Source organism: Scleropages formosus, chromosome 12 (assembly GCF_900964775.1).
Source record: "Scleropages formosus chromosome 12, fSclFor1.1, whole genome shotgun sequence".
In the NCBI taxonomy this organism is placed as follows: Eukaryota; Metazoa; Chordata; class Actinopteri; order Osteoglossiformes; family Osteoglossidae; genus Scleropages; species Scleropages formosus.
The window spans coordinates 10602886-10629011 of record NC_041817.1 but is presented as its reverse complement, the minus strand read 5'-3'; the positions used below and the strand labels follow the sequence as shown (position 1 = coordinate 10629011).

General features: G+C 47.3%; 2 protein-coding genes across 6 annotated transcripts in view; both read right to left on the bottom strand.

Annotated features, from left to right (window-relative positions):
• The window catches only part of dbnlb (drebrin-like b), a 37651-nt gene extending 27510 nt beyond the window's left edge, over positions 1-10141 (bottom strand). For all 4 annotated transcript variants that reach the window (XR_003798033.1, XM_018744080.2, XM_018744081.2 and 1 more), the window contains exons 1-4: positions 10019-10141; positions 5054-5109; positions 3396-3508; positions 1536-1610 (exon numbers count right to left, since the gene is read on the bottom strand). Coding sequence is in view for 3 of the 4 variants with exons in the window: in XM_018744080.2 (XP_018599596.1) it covers positions 1536-1610; positions 3396-3508; positions 5054-5109; positions 10019-10101 (327 nt within the window). In the remaining variant the exon portion in view is untranslated. The remainder of the gene's footprint in view (positions 1-1535; positions 1611-3395; positions 3509-5053; positions 5110-10018) is intronic.
• A 1128-nt stretch (positions 10142-11269) lies between these two features.
• On the bottom strand, positions 11270-23128 carry ube2d4 (ubiquitin conjugating enzyme E2 D4). 2 transcript variants are annotated; one of them, XM_018744083.2, is made up of 7 exons: positions 22884-23128; positions 17015-17078; positions 16685-16716; positions 16501-16578; positions 16299-16404; positions 15109-15202; positions 11270-14864 (listed from the first exon to the last, which is right to left on the bottom strand). In XM_018744083.2, exons 1-7 carry the CDS (start codon positions 22905-22907, stop codon positions 14819-14821), a joined length of 444 nt encoding a protein of 147 aa, XP_018599599.1. In that variant the 5' UTR covers positions 22908-23128; the 3' UTR covers positions 11270-14818. The 2 variants fall into 2 exon arrangements, with proteins under 2 accessions (XP_018599599.1, XP_018599600.1); XM_018744084.2 differs by lacking the exon at positions 22884-23128 and adding an exon at positions 22289-22427.
• Between the last annotated feature and the right edge of the window lie 2998 nt (positions 23129-26126).

Below are 26126 nucleotides of genomic sequence, written 5' to 3'. Positions count from 1 at the left end.
GTGTGCGTTTGCGTGTCTGTGCACGTGTCCGATGGACCAAAAAAATAAAAAAATAAAAAAATAAAAAAACTGCCCAATGAATTTTTTTTTTTTTTTTTAAATGCAGCTTTCTTTGCCAGGAGAGCATGTTAAGCTGAAAGCTGAGCTAAAGCTTGGTGCAGAAGTGCCAGAATCTGCAAAAACACTCCATTCTCACTGAAGCATTCAAGCCAGATTCCTCCATCAGCCCCGAGGAAGAGAAAGCAAGCAGCTGTCTGCCCCCGGGATCCGTTCACGTCACCCTTTGTCATCCGCTGACCACTACTGACGGAAGCTGCGCTTACTATACCTCCATTGTGCGCGTTCCCCGTTACTCCCCTAGCGTGATGATGAAGGGCATCTGATGCACACATACAGGGCACGGTACGATTATGGCTTTTCCACCATAAAAACCTCAGAATATATAACCCCTGTTGTACAATCGCACCATAGTATTACCACATGTCTCGGTTACAATAAAACACACCGCGATACAGTCATATTGTTACAGTTACACCAGGCTGAGCCAAAAACAGCTTTCTGGTGACTGCACTTTATGAAATAAACCTCCTCTCAGTGCCAGTTTCTGTTACAAGTTCAGTCCAAGTCCTGTATCTGTTATAATCAACAGTGCGCTTGACCATCAACTACGACCACAACCGAGACCCAAAATCCATTCATAACTCAATTTGTCTGTAAATTCAAAGTATCTTATCTGCAATTCAATCAATAAAAGCTTAATAATAAGATATCCTTCAGTTTAATCACTGGTACCTCTAAGACTTTTTTTTAGTGACTTGAAACAACATGAAAACTAATTCAAAATTAAAAAAAAAAAAAAAAAAAAAAAAAAATCACATCATTAAGCTCCTAAAAAACCCTGACAGTTGAGCGATTCATCCTATAAGTGAGCGCAGTCTTCATTGGCTTCCGGTCACTTTCAGCTCTATATTATCTACATAATCAAAAGGTTAGTAATACAGACGTCCCTTGGATTATTTGCAGTTAGGGGTCTTTAAAAGTCTTCGATAAAGCCACAACATATTTACAAAAACCTGGACTTTTTATTTTAACATTTTCTTGGCTTAGAGGGACATTACATATATGATCGGGAAAATGTGAGGTGCATTAATATATTTTATATGAAACACACACACATTGTCTGAAACCGCTTGTCTCACACGGGGTCGCGGGGAGCCGGAGCCTAACCCGGCAGCACAGGGCGTGAGGCTGGAGGGAGAGGGGACACATGCAGGACGGGACGCCAGTCTGTCGCAAGACACCCCAAGTGGGACTCGAACCCCAGACCCACCAGAGAGCAGGACCCGACCAAACCCGCTGCACCACCGTGCCCCCCATTTTATATGGAACGTAACGTGAAATTTGAGAGGATGTGCTGGAGGGCATGGAGATTATTCTGGAGCACTGGACCCAATGTGGTCTGTCGCAGGTCCCTGCTTATACGCTGTGCCTAACGGAGGAAGGAAAAGGGGTCGAGAGACACAAGCGGCACTCACCTTCAGAAAATTGGCCATGGCGCTGACATGATTGGCACACAGTCCTTTCCTGGCATCCTTGACCCCTTCACCGATCTGGAATAATGACCCCAACATAATTTCATCGTGAGCTGATTTAATTTGTTATTTACACAACAAAATACACTCTACAAACAGATATTGCTGGTATTATAAATAAGCAAACCGAGGTAATCGTGTAGGGGCTCCGAAATGTGAGGGGTGCCAAGTTTGGCTGGTAAAATCAGAAAAATAATTTGTTAACTTGGAAGGAAGGAAAAAAAAGAAAATCTTGCTTAACAACAAAGAAACAATTGTATCAGAACATTTTACAATATTACGTAAAAATCGCATCACGTGTCACCTCCCCGTGTCTTTGTAATGGTGCACCTTGGCAGGTCACGTTTTCCATCTCTCATTTCCCATAATGAACTTCAGTCTTGGAACTAAATTTACTTGTCAATCCATTATTGTTAAAGTATGAATTTGTTTTCAGTGTATACATAATTTCATACATGTAATGATTCATAGATAAAAATAATCTAAAATAAATCGAAATTTTACTGGCCCTTCTTTCCGAGTTCCCTCTATATGTGTGTATATAATATATATGTATACAGACACTCCTCACTTAACAACCTACCTGTTCAACGACCGCGCGGACTTACGACCAGCTCTCCGACCAGTCGGTATTGTACGCTGTACGAGAACTTTGGTCGTGGAAACGGCAGAGCGGCGTCTCACGTCAAGCATCTCGTCTCGCATCACCCTTCTCGGTCTCGGTCTCGTTTCTACAGTCGGTCAGCATTCACTACGCTAGCGTTCGCAATCTCCAAGACTACATGTTTCTTCTATAAATTTGTACTTTATCGTGCACCCCATAGTATGAGATGTCGGCGAAAGGAAGAGAATGACTTCACCCGGAGGAAGCGCCAAGGAACAAAGGAAGGCCATCGATCTTGAGACGAAAATGAAGATCATGAACGAACTTTGATTTTTTTGGTGCATCATTTTTAGAAGTTTTTGCTGATTGTATTTTTATGTCCTGTAACATGTAAGCGTCATGCAAATTAAAACAGAGTTACCAAGTAGGAGTTTCCTTTAGACCTTTTCTTTATTCGGCATAAATAAAAACGATTACAGTGTGCAAACCTAAGTAATGTACATTAGAGCTGATTTCCTCTATTCTGTTTATTACAGCATACAGTACACTACTGTATAACATTTTTGGTATATTTATAAATGTTTATGAATGGTGCAAAGGTGACATTAAAACAATATCTAAAGATGGTTGACACAAACCCACTACAGTATGCCTGAAATATCGGTAAGGGGCGGCTCCTCGCTTATCGACCAATTGGCTTAACGACCTAGTCGTAGGAACGGAACTCGGTCGTTAAGTGAGGAGTATCTGTATGTACATATATATACACACACACATATATATATACACATTTCCGAACCGCTTGTCCCATACGGGGTCGCGGGGAACCAGAGCCTACCCGGCAACCCAGGGCGTAAGGCCGGAGGGGGAGGGGACACACCCAGGACGGGACGCCAGTCTGTCGCAAGGCACCCCAAGCGGGACTCGAACCCCAGACCCACCAGAGAGCAGGACCCGGTCCAACCCACTGCGCCACCGTGCCCCCTGCCTACATATACATATATATATATATACACAGATATATATATAGAATAAAAAGTATTTTTGTAGTTTATACACTACGCGTATGTGCACGTGTACTAATATAGAGACAGAGCTCTAGGGGGCTAACGGACTGATTCTTGCCCCCGGTCCCAGCTCCGCTAACCCCCGTGAGAGCAGGAGAGGGGGGGGGGGCGCATGTCGGCATGAACACTCACCCAATTGATGAGCACGTATTTAGGCAGGCCAGAGTTCGGATCCTGGACGCGACAGAAGGCGTACATCACCTTCCCGCTGTTCAGCTCCTCCGCGAGCTCCTCCAGCCCCCCAGCTAGAACGCAAGACACTTTCACCCAGGTGCGGGGCGACACGGCCGCTCCCGGTCACACACCTCCGCCGGGAGTAAAGTATTTCACAGAACTCACAGTTTATAACATGCTATTAATCATTTTGACTAAATATCATATACACAGGTCAAAATTTGCTAATAAAAAGCCTATATTTTCTGTTTTTCTTAAAGAAGTTAAGCAGTACATTGACACTATCAAGGAATGTGATAAAAAGAAGGCTATTAAGACTGTTTGTTATTGTGATATTTTTAAGGTCTTGACGTAATATTTGGTTATTGGAGTGTTTTATAATTTCCTTTTTTTTTAAAAAAAAAATTCCCCCTGGCTAGGTTCACTGTTCTGAATTAATGTTCTGGTATTGTGTGTGATTTGTTTCATAATAAATAAAATAAAAAAAAAAAAAAAGTTTATAACGTGCTGACGAAGGTTCCGCAATAGGGGGAGTTACATTTGTGCGGATACGGAAACCAGCACAACGGCACGTGAAGTCGCGGACAGGTTTCCAGCGGCGACGTAAAGCCCTCGGCACTTCCGTCAGCATTGAGCGCAGGAATGCGCCTCGTCTACGCGTTACGTCAGCAAATGCCTGATGCTTGTGAACTGCTGGCCGGTGTAAAAAGTACATTGTGACGTGCATTTACTAAACAGCGGAGGCAGACGGTTAAAACTGCCAACGAAAGGTCTCCAAACCGGCGGAAAAACATTGCCAGCAGCACTGAATCCATGCATTCAGCCAAAAGCACGGTGGAAAAAAAAAAAAACCCATCTTGAGCCAGACAGCGTTGGCAAAGGCATCCAGAGCGTTAAAAGCAAAAAAAAAAGAAAAAAAAATCTAAACCGCAAAATAGCATTTGTGTTCTGTCTATTTTAATCTCATTACATGTAAATGCACATTTATTCATATAGCCGACACTGTTCTCCAAAGCCACTTACAATTATCGACCCATTTCTACAGCGGGGTAACTTTACTGGAGTAATATAGGGTAAGTACTCGCTCAAGGGTACTAGAGGTGGGATTCGAACCTGTGATCTTTGGGTTTAAAGGCAGGAGCTCTAAGCACTGCACTACCAGCTGCCCTCATTATGCTCAGTCGTGCAAATCTCACTACAGTGAGTAACGCAGCATCAGTTCATCGCCGATTACCGCCAAAACCTCCTCTGCAAAGCGATTCTGCTCGGACGGGAGCGACATCACTTTCCCGAATCCCGCCCCCCAACCTGGCCCCTCGGGCTGACGCAGCTCCGGCCGACCTTTCTCGGAGCCGGATGGTTTCGGCGAAGGCCGAGACAGGGTTTTACACATTCTGACGAGGTGCGGTTCTGAAAATGTCAACTGAAAGTCCACTCCGTCAAAGGTTACTTTAGGACAACCTTTTTTCTCTTTGTCCACGCTGCTACCAACACTTGACGCTCCGGCGAAAAAACAGAAATGCAAACGTAAAATACGGCAAAGTCGGAATAATGATGAACCGCGGAACCGATAGGCGGGGACAATCCGACGGTGGCGGCGCCGGAGTCGCACTCACCGCCCTTCTCCGCCAGTCGGATGTCGTTACTGTTCCCCTCGTACGTAAACAAGGCCCTGGGAAGAAAGAATTGCCGATTAGACAAACCAGCATTGCGAGAGGAGCACCGTGCCGGAAATGCAGCCCAACAGCGACACTTCTCACTTTTCCCGTGTCTTGTCCAGGACTGATAGGGCTGTAAACAGTCTAGCGCAGGGTCACGAACCCTGATCCAGCCCATCAAGAGCGACTTGTGCTCCAGCCTTCATTAAAGAGCCAAGAGCACCTAGACCCGTTTTTTTTTTTTTTAACACTTCCATTAAATCTATTTATCCAGCTGACGCTTCTCTCCAAAACAACTTCCAATGAACTCTACGTAGTGTTACCAGCCCACATACCTTATTCACCGCGGTGACTTACACTGCTAGATACACTACTTACATTGGGTCACTCATCCATACCAGTGGAACACACTCTCTGTGTCACTCACACACTATGGGAAAACGTGAACAGCATGTTTCTGGAGTGTGGGAGGAAACCAGAGCACCCGGAAGAAACCGGCACAGGCACGGGGAGAACACGCCGAGCGAGGCTGTACTGTGCAAAGTATGCGCGGATCTTGTTTCTACGAAAGGGAAGGACTGAACGGCTAAGGCAGCTGCGCAGGACAGAGTGAAAGGGCTCGCGCTTTGCTGATGGCCAGGAGGAGGGGGAGCAGCCTGCCGCTTCCGCGCGAAGATCTAGACGACACATCAGCCACTCGATCTGAGGAATGCTGCCGGACGTGTCTCTGGGGAACGAACGCCGACTCCGAAACGAGCGACTCACGGAAGTGCACGTGAGGTCAGTCGCTCAAGTATGACCGGACTGCAGCAAGCGCTGAAGTTAACATTCCAGAGGAACGAGGCACGGCGCTATTATACGTGAGCACGACAGCTTCTCAACCGTCCGGTGCGACGCGAGGGCGCCGTTGTCCTCGCGCACTTTCAACGTTCACTCCACATTCACTCGGGTTTCTTTCAGGTGCTCTGGTTTCCCCCCACACAGTCCAAAGACGTGTTTCAGGTCGACAGGGACTCCAAATTTCCACAGTGTGAATGTGTAAGAGAACACATGATCTGACCGCACGTATTAGACAACTCTCACCAACTAATATTTGGTGGCGCAGTGGCGAGGAGGGTGGCGCCGGTGCCTCGCGGCGCAGGTCTGATCTCTGCTCAGTCTGAGGTTTCCTCTAGGTGCTCTGGTTTCCTCCCACAGTCCAAAGACTGAACCGGTGGCTACAATTTGACTGTAATGTGTTAATGGTGCCATCAGCTGTGTAGATGGGTAGATACCGGTAAGGAGTTTACTGCGGTGAATGTAGCGCTGCAGGTCGCCTTGGACGAAGGAGTCGGCTAAATCTGGGTTAATAATAGATCTGCTTTGAATAATTCAACATACGTGACACCGTCACGTGTACCTTTGCTGAGGTCATTAGTAGCACAGACAGGCAGCAGGAGGATTTTTTGATTTTACCACTGTGCTTAATCAGAAGTACATTACATACATTTACATCTGCATTTATTCAAGTAGCTTTCAAGAATAAATGAATGTCTCTACTCATAAAGCATTATATCACGAGTGGTGGTTAGAGCTACTGCCTTCGGACCCGAAGGTTGCAGGTTCGAGCCTCACCTCCGACTGTAGTACCGTTGAGCAAGGTACTTACCCTGAATTGCCCCAGTAAAATTACCCAGCTGTATAAATGGGTAAATAATTGTAATCTCAACGCTGTAAGTCGCTCTGGAGAAAGCGTCTGCGAAATGAATAGATGTAAATATCAGACAGGGCAAAAAAAAAAAACGATGAGGAAAGAAAGGTTCCCTGTGATAGTAGCAGGGCTCGCAGTAGGAACAGGTGAAGAAAATGTTTCAAACATGTTCTCTGGAATGAATAACCTCAAAGAGTCTCACTGCTTCACCCTGTTTGTTATGAACTCTGTTTCTCTCCTTCCTCTCCATATGTTAGGTCAGCCAGCTGCTATTATGATGAGGGTCACCGCTGATGACAATGGGCTGTGCGGTTACTCAGGTGACCTGACCGTGCTGACCGCTGCCATCAAGCGAACCGTTCTGGCCCAAAGCAAACTCGGATAAAGAACCGCAGGATCACCTGGTCCGAGGTGCGGCAAACTACGCACCGTCTTCTGTGTGATTTGCATGCACATATTAACATTCCCGTAGCAAACGGGAAGCCCTTTATCGCAGCCAGTGTGAGCAGCGCTATCGGCTTTTCCGTGGCTTCCAGGTGGCAATTTCGTTTTTCTCGAGTTTCGCTTTGCCCTTCGCAGCTTTCCGCTTTTGTGGGCAAAAAGAGTGCGGCCTTGACGAAAGCAAATTTGAAAAATCTCAAACTACCACCATTAGGGATGAAAAAGTGTGAGCAGAACAGTTACTCCCATCATGGAATAAAAGACCTGATCATCCTCACATCTAATAGATCCACAGTGTGACTAACAGAGAAGGGGGGGGGGGGGGGGGGGAGAAGCGTTTGGAGAAATGCTGTCCAGTAGGTTGTTCTCGCCATAGCATCCACGCTACCGATGGGTCCAGAGCACAGCATGTGCAAAGAGTCATTTTCTCATAGCGAAGTGCATCAGCTTGAACACGACATTTATTCATTAAGGGGACACTTTTCTCCAAAGCATCTTAGAATCCTCACCTCACTGCTTACCCAGTTATAGAGTTGGGTGATTGTACCGAGTAAGTACCTTGCTCAGATGGGGGGGGGGGGTTGGACTGTGCCTGCTCTCTGGTGGGTCTGGGGTTCAAATCCCACTTGGGGTGCCCTGTGATGGACTGGCGTCCCGTCCTGGGTGTGTCTCTGCAGCCTTACACCCTATGTTGCTGGGTTTGGCTCCGGCTCCCTACGACCCTGCTTGGGACAGGTGGCTTCAGACAACGTGTGTGTACCTTGCTCAGGGGGACTACAGCTGGAAGTGGGATTCGAACCCACAACCTTTGGGTCCGGTAGCTCTAACCGCTACACTACCAGTTTGCACACGTATGTTGAGTGATGCATTAGTTCAAGGTCCTTCTGCTGTCGTGTGTGTGTGTCTGCATGTGGAGGCGGGAAACACCACCAACAAACGTGCGACACTGTACCAGCAACCCCCTTGCTGCACATCCAAGGCTAATTAACAGAGATCACCGTTCATTACCGCGTTCCACGGGTGTCATTTACTAGCGAAAGGACTTACCCTTTTTTTTTTGTTCCGCGCTGCTTTTTTTTTTTTTCACAGCTCGCACACACATTTATAAACGAGCAAAAAAAGTTGCAGTACATGTGGGTAACTTGACCTAACAAGGGTTGTTCAGACGCTGCGGATTTCCTGCGGCGACACAGTGCGCGGCCAAAGAGAAGGCCTCTTGTTACAGCCCCCCCCCAGCACGCATCCCGTCTTCCTGCCCTTTCCCTCAGTGAGTCAGCATGCATGGTAAGTGCACTCAGCGTTGCTATCACTTGGTCTCCATGCTCCAAGTGGCACCAGGCACTTTCCATGCTCTGGGTGATGCATGCGAACCACACCTTGATTAAGCACCATTGCGTAACGAACAGCGTCGTCCCCGACGGCGCGTTTCGCGCCCAACTCCAGCAAGCACGTAACACTACTGACAGCAACGGGAGGACGTAACTGTCGCTTTGTCATGCCGGACACACACCGAACATGTATGTATACATGGAGAGATCAGGAAGTCTCTCCTCGCAACACGCTATTTGCATCGAGTTTCCATACAAAGTTTGCTCCGTCAGCACTCGGGCTGGTCTGTTGTGCGTGTCACATCCACGCCGCGTTTCACGACGGATCCACGACGTCACGGCACCGGCCTCGTGGAGCTCAACTCGATCTACGCGCGCTCCTGTAACACCGCCTAGGTACGGCACGCCGCGGCCGAGCCGCACTTCCCCACGACTCGCGGTTTGAAATGGCCTTAAATATCTCGGAAGGTTTTTATGTCAAAGCGTTCCAGGTCGGTTAACTATTAACACCATTAAGGATGAATAAGAGACAGTCTATTATCCATTGTGACAGTGCAGACTAAATGAGCCATTTATTACTGCTCTATTGAGCTCACTATTTGACCAAGGCAACACACAAGGTAAGATAAGCAACTTTATTTTTGCAAAGCATGGTATTCTAACCATGCCCATAGGGGGTAAGTGCCTTGATCAAGGGGGATTTGAACCAGGCTGTACGAGTGCAGTAAAGGGCACGACCTGCTGGGGCCCCCAATCCGGGGCCATCCAGACACCTTTGCCCCCCGTCACCCTAAGATTACCGCAATGACGTTACCAGCTGGGTGACAGCTGGGTGACAGCAATACTGTGGCACATCTCTCATCTTCTTCCTCCAGCTCTTCCTCCTCCCCCATGCTTTCCGTGTCCTGCATCACTGCCTGTTCCTTCACTCCATCATCACGGCATGTCAACAAAGAGCAAAGTGTCATCTCAAGTGCGTTACTCATGGCAACCTTTTTTTTTTTCCCCCCCTTTAAATATACCACACGCGAATGTAAATAAAAGGCTTAAGCGAAAAGAAACAAAGTTGCCTTCTGGATGCTCGCGTGCCAGCACGGTGTCGGTGCCCTGTGTCACCATGATGACCCCTCATGATGATCATGATCATGACATGTGCGCTCAGCACTCAACCGGGGGACGTGCTACACCAGTATCATCGCCACCACCTTCCTCATCATCATCATCGTCGTCGTCGTCGTCGTCGTCATCATCGTCATCATCAGTGCACGCGCACGGTCGTGCATGCGGAGGGTTCGGGGCACACGCTCGCCGGAGCGCAGGCACGGCTCTCGCTCTCACTCCGCCGTGGATCCACACCGCAAAACACGCGACGGGGCGAGGAGCAGGGGGGACTCCAATTATTAATAACACCATCCGTTACTGACAATAATAAATAATATCATATCATCAATGTCATATTCCTACCAGTTGGTGTCGGATTTCTCGTCCACCACCTCCTTGTAGGCAGCTGCGAGCGCAGGGCCGTTCTTGCTCAGGTTCACAGACATGGCTCCGCCAGCCGGGGCTGCGCTTCGGTGCGCTGCGCTGCGCTGCGCTGCGCTGCTCCTCAGAGCTCCTGTGCGGCTCTGGGGGCGGGGCGGGGCGCTGGACCCTGGGCGTTGGGAGCCGGGGGCGGGGTCTGAGAGAATCCTGGCTGCTGATTGGTCTCCTTGCATGACGCGCACAGGAAGCTGGAGCGCTCTGTAGTCACCGATTCGGGATCCGATTATTCTCCCTCAATGTCCATCTATAATACGCAGCGGGCAAGAACAAGACTGATCTGGGACCCGTAATGGAAGCTGTAACGTGAACGGTACAAGGAGAACCCTCGCAGAGCCAGAGAGGAATTCCCAGTGAAGTTCGCACCCCCTGTCGGCTGGTGGTGAGAGCGGGAGGATGCGACGAGGTGGGATCGTGCCGATCGTGGTGACAGTAAACTTAAAGTACTGTTTCTGTTTTCTTTTCAAAAGATTAATTCGCAGTTGTTGTCGTTGGTCGTATAGACTTTTTCCGGATGTAGAAATTATTTAACGTTATTGCGTTTAATGGCATTTAAGCTGTACTAAATCATTTTAAGTAGCACTGATCTTCCATCCAGGATCCGTAGGAAAATTCAAATTCGGCGTCTTCTTGATCTGCTCTTCACACCACATTGTCCTAATCGTGACTTTAAATACTGAGCCAGACAGTAGAAAGTGAAGCACGGAAATGCCAGTGAGGTTTTGTTTCGGTGGTTACGTGTTGAGTACAGTAGGGTGTTTTGTGTACATCGAGTCCGTTCGTAACTCCATTTGTACGTAACTCCAATGATGTGTTCGGCGCTAAGTTACAGCAAAAGCCGCATAATACAGAAGTAGATCCCTCTGCGAATTCAGCTCTCAGATAAAGTTGTAAGAATAAAATTGCTGTACAATCCTTCCATTCCTCAATAACTGTGTCCCACCCAACAGCACCCTTTTTTAAAAAAAAAAAAAATAAAATAAGAGACAACTTGTACAACAAAAGAAGCTTTATTTATTATTGACACCTTGGAGTTTCTTCTCAGGCAAACAGTACCAGTGGAACACAGCGGAACAGGGAAGGGAAGCGGTGTTGGTGTCGGTGGCGCAGGGAGGGAGAGGAAAAGGGCCTTCGGGACCAACGAAAAGACGTGGAAAAGAGCGGGAATCTTTTTTGAAAATTTGGAAACGGGGGATATGCAGGGTTTTCATTCATCAGGACCTGTGTGTGTGTGTCCGTGTGTGTGTCTGAGCTTTTGCTGACGTGAAACTGTGGAGCCCTCCTTGTCCGATTTTAAAAAAAAATAATTGGAAAAAAAAAAGATAAAAGCCCTGATTGACATTTCATACTATGTACACGATAAACAAAACCGTTAAGGCTAAGATTGTATCAGAGAGGCATATGAAGTGTAGTGAAAAATCCCTGAAATTCTGTGTATGGCTGTAAACAGGTGACTTTCCATGAGCGTGCAGAAGATGCCGCGAAAGGAACAGAAGAGAACACATAGTAGGCCTACATCCCAGTGACTCAGACATCATCTTCAGCGTCACTTAGTCACACAAAACCAACTCTGAACGGAAAGGTCATGAATTGAGGCTGTTTGTACTCAAGATGACAGCTGGAAGACAAATAAAATAATAAATATAAAGGATTAAGAATGTATTCTGCTGTTTTAAATCAGTTCCAGTAGTTCAACTCATCGCAATGACAAATGCTTCTTCTCTCTGGTTTAGAAAAAGAAAAAATAAAAATAAAAAATAAAAAATAAAATAAATACCGAGAGTACACAGTACATTCAAAGCATTCTGGAACACCACAGGGATGCTGACAATCGTTCTGTTGTTTTCCAATTAATTCTCATGCCGAGGAGGAGGGGGAGGATATAAAGAATTTAAAAACAAGTGTGCCTAAGACATGGCCTCAATCATTGAAAATGACCAGAACACATGTTTTTGTTTAAAGGAAGTAAAACTGGGGTAATAGAGGCACAGCCCTTTTTTTTTTTTTTTATACACATAAGAGGTGTAATCTGGTGGCACCTAGCGCCATGTAATAAGACCAAGGAGAGAGGGTGGGGACGTCTACCCGGGTGCGAGGAGGCCATCCTGCCCTGGGCCGTCCTTGCGCTAGTCCGTTTTCACCCACAGAGCAGCATGGTTCTGCTACCGCACACTGCTGTGGTCCTTCTCTTTAGGAAATCTGTCAAATCCAGCAGAAGTCAACTTGAGAAAGCCTGCCCGTGGAGCTCCGCGCGCCACAGCCCGGCTCCGCTCCGCGGGATCGTTTCTTTTCCCGGACGACTAGGGGGCAGACACCCCGAAATCCACCTTCGCGGCGAATGGACCGACACAAAAAACGACAGCGACTTAGCAGTTGATGCATGAGCATTAGCACCTGTATTGTGTGAAATGAATACAATCGGGGTTCGGTCTGAAATAGGTGGGGGGCAGGCATACAACACTGCTAGGCATTGCACTTGAACGTTTCCTAAAAAACAAGCATCTTGATACATTCAAGAGTTTAACACCTTTAAAGGAAACCAATGGAAAGCTACCTGGTATTGCTTAAGTACACTGCTGCAAACCGTAACGTGACGAATAAACACATTTTGAAGTGGGTCTTAAAAAATGAGAGAGAACCGTCCGGTTGTAGTGTTCATTATTTTCCAGTGAAGTGACTTCCAAAAGACTTTTTTCCCCAGACCAATATAATAAATAAAATGAAGATATATGTACTGGCCGCTCCGTGTTGGTTTGTCAGTTTTGATTATACTTCACAAGCGCCTATTTGTAGTTACAATCCGCAGATAACGCTTACGAGTTAACGTACGATATATCACACCAGCCTGTTTGTAGTCGTCTGTCGTAATTTGAGGTAACCTTGCAGAGGGATACACTTTTGGAATTTGTAAGCCTTCGAGTTCAGCACTAACTACCCGGTGATTTTCACGCAAAATACGAGGGACAAAATTTACCGAGAAGCGCAGCCGGTTCACGGGACGCCTCCATCGACTCCAGCTCAAGAAACACTCCAACCGTTAGAAACCGTCCCCCGCAAAACACGCATTATACGTCCCCAACAGGTCTATGACATGCGCTTCAGAGTAGAAATGAGAGATCAAACCCTTCTTTTTTTTTTTTTTTTTAAACCCCTTTGAAAGAACATTTAATCGTAAGTCACCATTTACTTAAAGCCTTAATAGTGTTTTATTTTTTCCAGTTTTATCAGATCTGCTGTGTTCTCGACGTGGGACTCGAAGAGCGCAGAGAGCTGCTGACACCGAAGGTCCACTCTTCTGCTCTCGTCCTGGAAACACGCATTAGCGATGGTGGCTGAAATGGGACGTCCCGAAAACCACCGCGCTCCCGTACTTTTTAGGTGGTGTTGAAGTGAGCCGGCAACCCAGCGTGCCACGAAAACGCCTCGCTTCTACCTTGCGCCAAAACAGGGGTTCATGCCGGCAATTGCGAACAGCTAAGTGTCAGCAGCTCCTCGGTCAGAGTATCCGAGCCTCGGAGTTGTCTCAGCTGCCTGAGGCCAGGGCTTTGCTCTGCTCTGCGGCTCATCCGCTCGCTCTTGCGTTACATCCAGTTATGCTCTACGCGGGGAACTCTTTCCGAGTGTAAAGCCACGGCGCCACACGGCACGCGGAAGCCAACTTCAGCGCGGCTCCCTCCGTGGCCAAATGGAGAACGTGAGAATGGTACGAGTGTCTTCAACTCGGGTACGCAGCTTGCTTCTTCGTTTTTCTTTGTCCGTGGTCAAAGCCAAGCCCTGATTGTGCCTCACGTCAGGGAAAGAAAGAAACGAGGGGAGAAAAAAAAAAAAAAAAAAAAACAAAAACAAAAAGACCGCAAGTCCATCACAGCGCAAGCAAGACCATCCTCCCAACGTGGTGCGGCTACTCGTAAACGTGCATATGCGAGCGTACGCTTCCGCTTCGCGACGATACGCACCCTTCAGATACGGAACTACTCCCTCCGCCTTCCCACAGCGCTTCGAAGGCCGCGACGTTAGTTTTCCTTTCTCTCGTGCGAACGTCACCGTCCGCTCCTGCAGCTCGAGAAGCCCGGCAGCCGGACACGGACCGTCTCGTCGCCGCTCCGCTCTACCTCGGCGGAGTGACGTCGTGGAGAATTCTGGCCGAGTTAATACTGCAATCGCCCTCTTCGTACAGCAATTCATCACATCCAGCAGGGCTTCTAGTGGCCTCATCAGAGGAGAGCCAAACGCATAATCCGATATTTAGCATTCAGTAGCATATTCTTCATTACTATAAGAATAGTAATGCAATAAAAACCAACAGTAACCATACAAATAATAACACTGATGACAGCAGTAGTAGTATTAGTGGAAGTAATTGAAGCAGAAGTGGTAGCAGTAGTAGTAAAAGACAGTCCCTGTTGCAGGGGGGTGGCAGGGTACGCCCAGAGATGAGGTTTGCTCCGTCTCCAAGGCAACGCTGGGTGATGGCCCTGCCCCCCTTGGCTCCAGCACGGGCGAACCGCGGTTCGCGACAAATGACACACGGCGGCGGCGACTCGGCAGTCAGGACCCGGCCCGCACCGACGTCTCCGGCTTTCTTCGCTCCTGGGTCTGCGGCTTACTTTCGTTCCCCTCTCCCTCCCCGCCCCAACGTTCCCCCCTTCTGCTCAGTGTAAAACTTTTTGTGGGTGTGTGTGTGTGTTTTTCTTTGCTTCTCAATCTGAAATTCCTGAAGAGTTCTCACATTGCATACTTCTGAGTCCATTCCCTTGCCAGTCTGTTGTACCTGGAAGAACAAAAAACGAACAAGGAAACATAAGCGCTTGTGCCAGCGGGTAAGGAGAGCAAGAGACAATGTAACTGATTTCAGATCCCTACATTAATCCTGGAATGTTCTGTATGCAACCGTTTTGTTTTATATCACTTTATCTCTTGATTTATCTTTATATCTTCATCACTATATCACTTTACGTTTTATACCCCTATATCACTTGCAGCTCTACAGCTGGAGCAACTCAGACTGGACTTACTTTTCCCTGTCTGCCTTATAAGTATGTGCAATTTCCGGTACAAGGGGGTCATCGGGGTTCGGATCACATAGCAAAGAACAGATGGACAATAGAACTGCAAGGAAAAGGAAGAAAAAAGAAACAGTCCACTACAGGGCCACGGAAAATCGGTCATTTTGAGTGCAAAAGCATCAATAAATATGTTGAGCAACGTGCACAGCCGTTCAAGGTAATTTCTGGCATCCTTATCACAGCGATTTCCACATACCTTACTGCATGGAACCTTGTGACATATCACGCTAATGGCATTTCAAAGCAGACCCCTCTCTGCCCTGTCTGAGATCACCGCGTTAATGCTACTTCAGCATTGACACCCTCAGCGAGTTGCGCAAATAAAATAAAACAAAAATGCAAACCATACGCGAACGCGGTTCGAGCCGTGTCTTACTAACAAAAGCTACGTAACCATAACAACCTTTAACAGTAAGGCGGCGGTGTGACGCGCGCAAGAACAAGGACAAAACGACAAGACTAAGCATGTTTCCGCTTCGTGAAAATAAGACCAAGGCCACCCAGCTCGAATCTCCTAAAATCTCTCCGAACGTCTCGTTTCTAGACGAGTCCGAAAAGCTCGAAGAGACGAGACGCGAAAGGACGGCGCGATCCACCGCTCCGCGTCTCCGTCACTTTGACACTTCGCTCCCGACTCGGGCAGTAAGTGGACATGCAGCCCTGGACCGCTGACCCCTCACCAACGTCACAGAACGCGGCTTCTGATGAAACCACCCCCCACCACACGCTTCCTAAATTCACACCTCGACTTCTTTTGGAAGGAGGCGCGCCGACGCAAGCAGCGGAGCGCGTTAGTGAAGCGTCCCCGCCCACCCGTGACCGTACCTGACCAGCACCTTTAACACAGATCATTAAATCATTAAAACAAATTAGCATTCATTATAGCCACAGTGCCCCTTGAGCGTTTCTCTTCAAACGATCGATTACACCGTCACTCACACGCTCACAGCAATGTGCTGGGACACCGTCACTGATGACAAAATCCAAAATCCTTGCCGTACAGCGCGGCGTCAACACTTTGCTCATCTCCAGCACGTTTAATCTCGTTTACAGAACGGCGACTGTAAGTGCTTCCCACGTAGAGCATTTTGTCACCGCTCCAACGTGACCGCGGCGCCGCCGTGTGCTGCGACACTCACCTTTGGAGACCGTGAGGGCGGGTGACCATTGTGACCTCAAGATGTCCAGACAAATGCTGCCGTTGCTGTTGATGTTTGGGTGATAAATCTTCGTCGTGAACGCAACCTACAATTAAATTGACGCTCTTAAGCCCCGAGTTGCACTCCCGAGTCTACAGGAAACGCTCGCGTTTTCTCCCAAAGCCTGGCAACGATCGCTCACCTTTGGCGGTTTGAAAGGGTAGTCAGTGGGGAAGTGAATTGTCAGGAAAAACACCCCACCTTGGTATGGACTGTCATTCTAAAAGAAAATCGACACAATGAGGAAACCAGCAGAAGAGCGCACACATCAATTAACACTGAAATACATTTAAAACGTTGATGAAAAGGAAGAAAAGCCCACATACCGGTCCCATGATTGTTGCCTGCCAATGAAAGACTGAAATGCAAAACAAGTCGTCATCATTCTTTCGGTACGTTGGGGTTCAACATAAAGAAACGGCTAGAAAGTTCCGCGGCTAGATGCATTTCCCCGCAGGATGGCATCGGAATCACGGGAAACATTTCTGTCCATCCAACGTGAAACTGCATCGCCTTACAAATTCCCGTGCGCTTCGCGCCGCTGATCCCCAACCCAAAAACACACACACGAGTTTCCCTCCCGTGACATTACGCAACGGACGCACACGAGCCTCCGAGGACCCAGAGCTGCATTCCGAAGAGGTGACGTCACTTACGGTCATCGCCAACCGGTCCCGCCGAACACTGAGCTGGAGGGTCTCTCTGTAAGTCTGTCAGCTCCTAGCAAAAGCAAGGACAGAATCCCATTTCACTGAGCTCACCAGCTATTATTATTACTCACTCCTTTGATTGATACTTTTCTCCAAAGTCATTTACAACGTTAGGCTTGTATTCCGAACTACTTACCGTTAATAACGGGGTTAGTACTGCGCTCAAGGGTAGTGCAGCAGGACTGGGGTTCAAACGAGGGGCCTCCGATCGCAAGGTCGTTGCACTGACCTCTACGGTAACTGACACCCCAGTCACATTTCATTTCATAATAGTAGCTCTGCATCTTTTATTTAGTCAATAAATTTAAAAAGAAAAAAAAACACCAAAGCCCTTAACAGGCAACTGAAGTCTTTAAGATCTATAAAAGCTCTGTATTAAGGAGTGAGTTGTGTGGTAGTGCACTTACACAAACATGTTTAATACGGGCTCTGTTTACATAAACTCCTTCAATACACATGCAGACCAAGTGCGGAGGAGTAATTCTGTCGCGCACTGTATGATGTTCAGTACCAGCAATCATCAAAAACGGGAAAGAAGGGGGGGGGGGGGGGGGGGGGGGAACACAAAGCATACAAGCAGAACTTGACATTTCGCACTATAAACGTTATTGTCCATTTGATCATTTTTCCGGGCTAAAAATAACATGATTTCACAGTCATGGTCTCGCCGCTAAAATCGCAGTCAAAACAATTTTAAACATTTCCGCACCGACAGCTGAAAGGACCGTAACCTGCGGGCGAACGTACAAATGTCGAGACGGCAGACGGCAGGTCCGCGTCCTTCCATCCAGGGAGGAGGAAAACACTCAGTTCATTGCCAGTCACCTTCTCAATGTGTGTGCCTGCACCCCTGTGTAGATGGTCCCCAAACAACTCCTGGCAGTAATCAGCAAAGCTGCCCAGACATGTAAATCTCCTCAAAATGGGCAGCTGGCAGCATACTGGTTACACCTGCTGCCTTCTGATCTGAGGGTTGCTGGTTCGAATCTCACCTAGTGCTGCAGTACCCTTGAGCAAGATACTCATTTACATTTATTTACTTTACATTTATTTATTCAGCAGATGCTTTCTCCAAAACGACTTCCAACGAACTCTATGTGGTGTTACCAGCCCACGCACCTTATTCACCGAGGTGACTTACACCGCTAGATACACTACTTACAATGGATCACTCATCCATACATCAGTGGAACACACACACACACTCTCTGTCACTTACACACTATGGGGGAACCTCAACAGCATGTCTTTGGAGTGTGGGAGGAAACCAGAGCACCCAGAATAAACACGGGGAACATGCAAACTCCACACAGGCTGAGCAGGGATCGAACCCACATCCTCTCACATCACCCAGGCGCTGTGAGACAGCAGGGCTACTCGCTCTGCCACCGTGCCTCCAATAAAAACTACCCAGCTATCTAAATGAAGAAATGTAAATATAACACACAAATGCAAACTAAATCTCAGAAGTGCTACTAAGCTATACATCCTCATAACTGCATTTAGCAGCGGGTCGCACAGTGGTGCAATTGATTCTAAGTGGCTTAGAGTATGATCTCTCACACACACACACTATGGGTAATTTCAATCCCCAATTCACCTGAAACGCGTCTTTGGACCGCGTTAGGGAATCGGCGCACCCCGAGGAAGCCCATAAAAAAATGCGTAACGAACACACAAACTCCACGCAGACTGAGCCGGATTTGAACCCGCCGCTCGAACGCAGACCCTACCCGCTGTGCCACCATGCTGCCACAATGCGAGGCTCCGGCGGGGCAATCTGTCGGTGCGTGGCACTACATGAATTAATCTGAACGTAAAATATAAAACATCCACGTAGATGACACCGCTTCTGATACGACTGTGTTCACCAAAGGTACAAGAAACGGCTAAAGTGGGCTAATCGCACTATACGCAGAAAACCAGTGAACGGCAGTGCACGCTAAGGAGACCAAAACGCAAGCTTTGTATTTCGATGACACAGCCGGGGGTTAAAAGTAGCTGATGGAGGCGAACGGCTCCTGCATTCACAGCGCACGTCTCGCTTCGTTGTCTTGGAGACGGACGTGCGTCCTTTTTCCGCCTCTGTTGGTTACTGCGGCGCAGAGTACGTGTCGACGTTAATTTCTCATCATTTCATTTTCAGCTATGTTGGAATGCCACGTGGTCGAGCTTGAGAGCTTCTTCAAATTAAAGGCCGTTTATTTGACGTTAAAGCGCAACTGCGGCCGTGGCGCCGATCCTCAACCGCGGACCCCATAGGCTGCAGGATGGAAAGGGTTCCTACTTGTTTAACTGCCCCACCGAGAGCCTCCAGCCTGAAAGACGTGGAAACGTTAGTTCACCGACGATCAACGGCGCTCATCGTAGTTGGGGGACGCCGAAGACCTGTACACTTCCTGGGCTCCTCAGAACCAGGCTGCACAATCATAAATCTGTATCGTTTGTATCGCTCGCTTCGCTGACCGGTTCTAGTCCTCGACGACCTCGGTCCACACTGGGCATTCCTTCACCCCGTCGAAGTGCTGCTGTGCTCCGACTTGGGAAGCACCTCCTAACATCAAACCGCTCGGGACTTCGTTGTGTTAGGGCCCCCAGTCCCAGCCGCCCGTAAACACCAGCGGCGCGTCTCATTTCGTACACGTTACATTAGCATCTGAGTCATGGTGCCAAAATGAGCTTTTCTAAACTTAGCCCTGAGAGCTGACAACTTCACACCCATTCACTCGTAACTCCAGCCCGCTGCCTTACCCTAGAGCACGATTTTAAGGAAGGCCTTATTCAATGCCACTTCATACAACTTTCCTTTCCTAATAATAAAAAAAAAAAAAAAAAAAAAAAAAATCCTGCCTTCGCACAAGTGCGACACTGACATTGAAAGGGAGCAAAGCGTCCAATGTGTTACAGCTGTTTGGGTGTCTGTGTGGCTGCAACTACCTCCCGCAACCCCTTGGTCTTCAAGGAAGGACGTTACATTTATTTATTTGACTAACATTTCTACAGCTGGGTAATTTTACTGGAGCAATTCAGATTAGGTACCTTGCTCAAGGGTACTACAGCCGGAGGTGGGATTCAAACCTGTGACTTTTGAGTCCAAGGGCAGCTGCTCCAACCATTACGCTACCAGCTGTCCTCATTTCTTGTTCCTGCTAGAAATACCAAAACGACTGTCCCCAAGAAGTTCATGGCATTAGCACTAAACGCCTACCCTCCTATGGCTATACATAGCTTCTGCAGGCCTTGCAAAGCCCACAAATGGAAGGGGAGGCAATAATAGCATTGATTATGTGCTGCAAGGGCCATGGCCTGATTGCTGTCAGAAAGGCTCTTCTGCTGACGTGTACACTTACCGCTCCATTCGGAAAGCTACAGAGCGCTTTTGGTGAATATTAGCTTCAAATCCGGATTTCGGCTGTAAGGCCGGGTGCGGAACTGCAACGAACGAAGGGGAAAACGAACGCTGCAGGATACGGGCACGGCAAAAACGGTCTGTAAATTGAGGCACGTGGTAACTAATGCATCCGCCTCATTTCGGAGCTACAAGTCTCAACGTCTCAAATGAATAAATCGCACGGAGAAGCGGAGATAACAGACAACCGTGTGGAAACGGCGCTTTCGCACATCTTACCACGTAGCCCACAGTAATAAAATCTATTCTGAGTTAATGGAAAAGTCAGATTTGCAGTGACAATGAACTTGCCCGGTGCCCAAATCACATTTTGGTACCATATTTGTATCCCATGCTAACAATTTCATTCTCCTCTTTTTTCCCCCAATTACAGAAGCAACAAACTATTTCACTAACTCAGAAGTGTGAAGGTTGAAATGAATATTACCACAGATTAATAACCGCTGGTTAAAAAGCTAAGATCATCGACATCTGGCCCAACGCCAAGTGTGATGGGCTTAAAGAAAGGGTTCATTTTTGATCACATGTATTTATAGCTTTTTTTGTTTATAATTTACAGTTTCATTCTCAGAAGCATTTTTTGATGGTAAGGTGTAGCCAGCAGGTCAACGTGCGCTGCATCGGGCTATATACTTCTACTTGTCATACTAAGACGTCAGCCTGCGAGAAATCCAAAGATGCTTCACTGGACGAGAGCAAATACAACACTGTGTCTTAGCAGACCAAGAGACGTAAAAGAATTTACATTTATCTTACGCTTTTCTCCAAAGCGACTCACGCTGTTGAGGTACTTACAATTACTTACCCATTTATAGAGCTGCGTAATTTTACCGGAGCAATTCAGGGTAAGAACCTTGCTCAAGGGTACTAGAGTGGAGGTGGGATTCGAACCTGCAACCTCTGGGACCGAAAGCAACGGCTCCATCGCTGCGCTACCGCTGACGGGAAACGGACGCGGAGAAACGCATCAAGCGGCGAGACGGGTCTTTTCCCGCCCATGCTGTCAGTTTTGGAATAATCTCTTTTCACATGTGGGGCACAATGCGTCCTTAGAGCCCCAGGAGCTTCCGCCGGCCCGCTGTCAAAGCGGTGTTCTCTGGAGCGCGGAGGCCCGGCACAGCACGGTACAGCACGGTACAGCGCCGCACAGAACACAAAGGACATACATGAGCAATGTCCTCCTGCTTTTCTCCAGGCCTCTCGCAAAACACCGCCACACAAAGAACACACAGAGAGCCCATGTCACACGCCTTCTCTATACACACAGACACAATGCAAAGGCACAAAGAAATAAATGTGTGTGTGTACTGACCCCCCCCCCCAAAAAAAAAAAAAAAACAATGCAACTCATTTCACTTTCACACTCAGTGGTCACTTTCACAAGCTTTGAAACACACCACCACGTTCCAGCTGTCAGCTCCTGCTTGGCACGTGGACGGCACGTTACACATATGACGCAACCAACGGCTGAAACGTGCAAGCATACAAGTTCTGTGGGACAGCGCAGTGCGAGAGCGCGCGCGCGCGCGCGCGAGCAACATCTGCTGGTGCATGTTGCATGTTAAGGTCAAGCGCTGGCGGCCCATGCGCTCTTGGACGTAAACACGCGCGCGCGCGCGCACGGGGGGACAGCGCTGCACGTTCCAGCTCGCGCGCGCAAACTCCTCACACGTGCACTCCGTTCAGGACGCGAGATCGTCCCACACGGGAGGCGAATGTCACCATTTGTGCACTTTGTGACGGGGGGTCTGAGCGTGCAGGCGCGGGCCCGGGCTCGCGCGCACGTCGCTAATTCCGTTAAAAATACCCACCGCTGCCCCAGTGCCCCATTTGCCACTCCATATATGGCAACGTTGACATCGGGGTTCGCCGCTCGGCGACGCGCCTCCAGCTGTCAGCTACCGCGCATGCGCACCGACTCGCCGCTCATTCACAACAGACGGAGGGGAAAGTGATTGGAAACAAAAAAAAATAATAATAATGAAATAACTTGACTAGCGCCCTGTAACACTCTGACGCAACGCATTCGCCAGCGGCTTCGTCCGTCCCGAAACGTTCCCAAACACTGAGTACTCCGTAAAATGAAACGCAGCGATGAGCGCGTCCCACGAGTCGGAGCGAAGCGGGGGGACAACAATAGAGAAGTGGGGGCTGGAGTTGGTTCAGCCCGTCGGGCTGCGGTGCTGCAGATCCGGCAACCGCGCCGCGCCGCGCCGCGCACGGCACTGCACCTCACCGCACCGATCCGCTCCGCTTTGTGCCTTTTCCCCTGGCCTTCTCACGAAAAAAATGGTGGCTAAACGAAATCAATCATGAGTTTCCGGAAGAAGAACACGGTGCAGACTTTACCAGACAGACCGGCGGCAGTCGAACACAAAAAATACACGAGACAATAAAAATACTCACCTTTTGAATTCTTTTCAACGCCATAGCTGGTCTGTGATATTATTACACGCCGTTCAATAAATTTACGTACGCAATGAATGCGAAATGAAATAATGCACTCTCTGACTATTTTTGGCCTCCGGTCCCGATATCCCAGATTTAATGTAAGTGTTTTATAAGATTAAACTGCTGTCCGCTCGCCAGATCCCGCTCTCTCTCATTCGCTCCTCTCTTGCCGGTGACACCAGCATCCTGCACCGCTAGGACAGCAGTGCTCCACTATCGCGAGATTTGCCCTAAACGAGACCAGTGCCGTTAGAGCGGAGGCTCGCACTGCACTCTGGGACTTGTAGTTTAGAGGAGTCCTTCATGAGCAGAACTATTGCGTTAAAGTTTCCACTATATTGTACGTCGTTTCTCACTAAAACGCACCTTTTCAGGCCAAATTAACATCGCATCGCCGGCACCCCCCATACAGTATTTGTCATTCAACTATTGCACTGTAGATAGTGTAAGTAATGAGCTGGACACCAGTTTGAAATACCTACTCCAATCCAATTAAAATGTTTCATTAAGTAATATTAATTAATTAACTAATTAATTAAATATATAGGCCAGGTTTTAATTTATTCAACACCATATGTTTCTGGACTACTTAATGTCCAGGGTGTAGTCTGGCTGTTACATACATATGTTCAGAAACCAGGTCTAAACTGGGATAGGATTCAACGATACTTTATTCATCCCTGCAGGGAAACTCGCATATACAGCAGTTCAGCATAGCCTGTTGTACTATTAACGTTGTTGAATAAATAACAAAATAAACTTTTAGAAATGACAAAAATCAACATTTACAAGTTGCAGATATACTGGAACTAAAGCGAGAATGATTAAACCGCTGCCGTGACTCTCAGCTCGGAAGTTACAGTAATTCGTGGACTTCAGCTGTGCCAGGTACAGCAAAATCATGGTTCGTTTCCCAGTGTTTGTCCCCCCTGACAGCATGGTTGCCACAGGGATGTCACAATCTTGGACCTTCTTGTGAGCCAGCATCACTTCAGAGCGGTGGCTCTCAGCCTTGGTCCTCGGGACCCCTTGTGTGTGTTTCATCTTGCTCCAGCCGAGCTCTTAAAAAATTAGGCTCATTTAAAGCTATTGCCAAGTGCACCTCAAGATTCCTCGTCTATTAACTGTTAAAAGTTGTCATCGGAAAACATGGTCATAATAAAATAAAATAAAATAAAACGTACAGTTTTAAAATGGTCACTTCTAAACCCTCTAATGCATTTGGCAGCGTTAGACAAGGCATGAAAATCTGTCACCATTGCAGTGGTTGCTTGTTTTAAGGGTGCTGCAGTTATTAAATATTAAAACATTTACTGGGGCAGCTGTATTAAAGCGACTTCATAGTCTAAGAATTATTCTGTTTTTTTGTGACTGAATGAAGTGCTCAGTAGTCATGGAAATATACAAATTGTAAACAAATATCAGCCATTTGTTTGTCAACCAGCATGACCTTCAGGATTCTATCTCTGGCATTGTGTTAGTTTACATATAACTTATTCATTATTCATAAAGTCAAATGTGGCTGTGAGTTTGCTGTTCTTTTTCCCAACGATCATCCACAGGCACAACAATTCAGCAGCACCTCTTATCCTTTCAGAAGAAAAACAGTTTGACCGCTAACACTTATTCATTTATTACCTAAATATTAGTGAAATAATATCTATCATAGTGTTTTTCCTCATATTTTATCCATTAGCAAGGTGCCTACCCTCTGTTGCATCAGTAAATATGAGCCCTAGTGTCATAGGCTTGCAGCCAAAACTGTATAAGTAATGGATATCCTGAACAATAACTAAAAATGGGTAAAACAAGTAGCCTCAGGATGAAGTAAAACGAAAACAGACAAAACAGAAAACATAGTTATAATATGCCAGTAAAAGACAGGATAAACATCGAAACTAAATAAAAGTAAATAAATGAAAATAAAATTAATACAAAAAAGAAAAATTAATACAAAACAGAAAATAATACACACACATTTTCAGAACCGCTTGTCTCATACGGGGTCGCCAAGCCTACCCAGTAACGCAGGGCATAAGGGGGAGGGGACACACCCAGGACAGGACACCAGTCCATCGCAAGGCACCCCAAGCGGGACTTGAACCCCAGACCCACCGGAGAGCAGGACTGTGGTCCAACCCACTACGCCACCGCACCCATAAATAATACAAAAAAAAAAGAAAATGAATTCCTAATAAAAAAATCATAATTAAAATGGTCTTAAACTGCTTTCTGACAAGGGTTGTTTCTCCAAGAAAAAGAAGTAAAGATTTATATATCTTAATAGAAATAAAACCAGGCTCACAACATTTTGTGTAATTACCCTGAATACAATATACAGAGATAGTTTGAGCCAGTTTCAGTTTGTATGTAAATAGTAAACAAATAGGTGCTTTAAAAACACACACACAGGCTGAAACTGGAGCCTAACCGGGCAACACAGGGCGTAAGGCTGGAGGGGACACACCCAGGATGGGACGCCAGTCCATTGCAAGGCACCCCAAACAAGGCTTGAACCCCAGACCCAGCAGAGATCAGGACCCAGCCAAGCCCACTGTGCCACCACACTCCCCTCCACCCTAGTTCCACCACTATTATACTCTTCACACATGAAAGTTAGAATAGGGCTGATGGAAGATGATGCTCGGCGCTCAAGGCTGTGCTCGAGATCAAAGGCAGAAAGCAGTATAAAATGGATTTTACCTACAATGAAAGCAAGCACATGTTTCTTTCTACCTAGAACTCCTTGAAGGAAGCAACACATTTTGAGAAAAAGGCTCTCTAAGCAGTCTAATGTAATCATAACTCTTGGAAACAAAGAATATTAAAAATGACGCATGTCTTTGAACCAAGATGATGCTCCTTTTGGGGGCATCTCAGTGTATTTTGGCAGCCATAGTTCTCTCAACATTTAGTTATTACAAAAACCAGAATATATAATCGTCATTCTTAGACTATGTAGTCATTTTAATAAGAGAGAAGCAGATTTAAGTGAGAGAGTACATGGTACAAATGTGGTGGGACGTGGTACAAGTGAGATGGTATGAGGTACAAGTGAGGTGATGCATGGTATAAGTGAGGTGGTACATGGTGCGCTGAGATATATGGCAATCAATACTACTCTCTTATCACAAGCTCATGTAAAGTAGTAGAAGATATAACATTGATTATCTCATTACAATGGCACCTGTCAAGGGG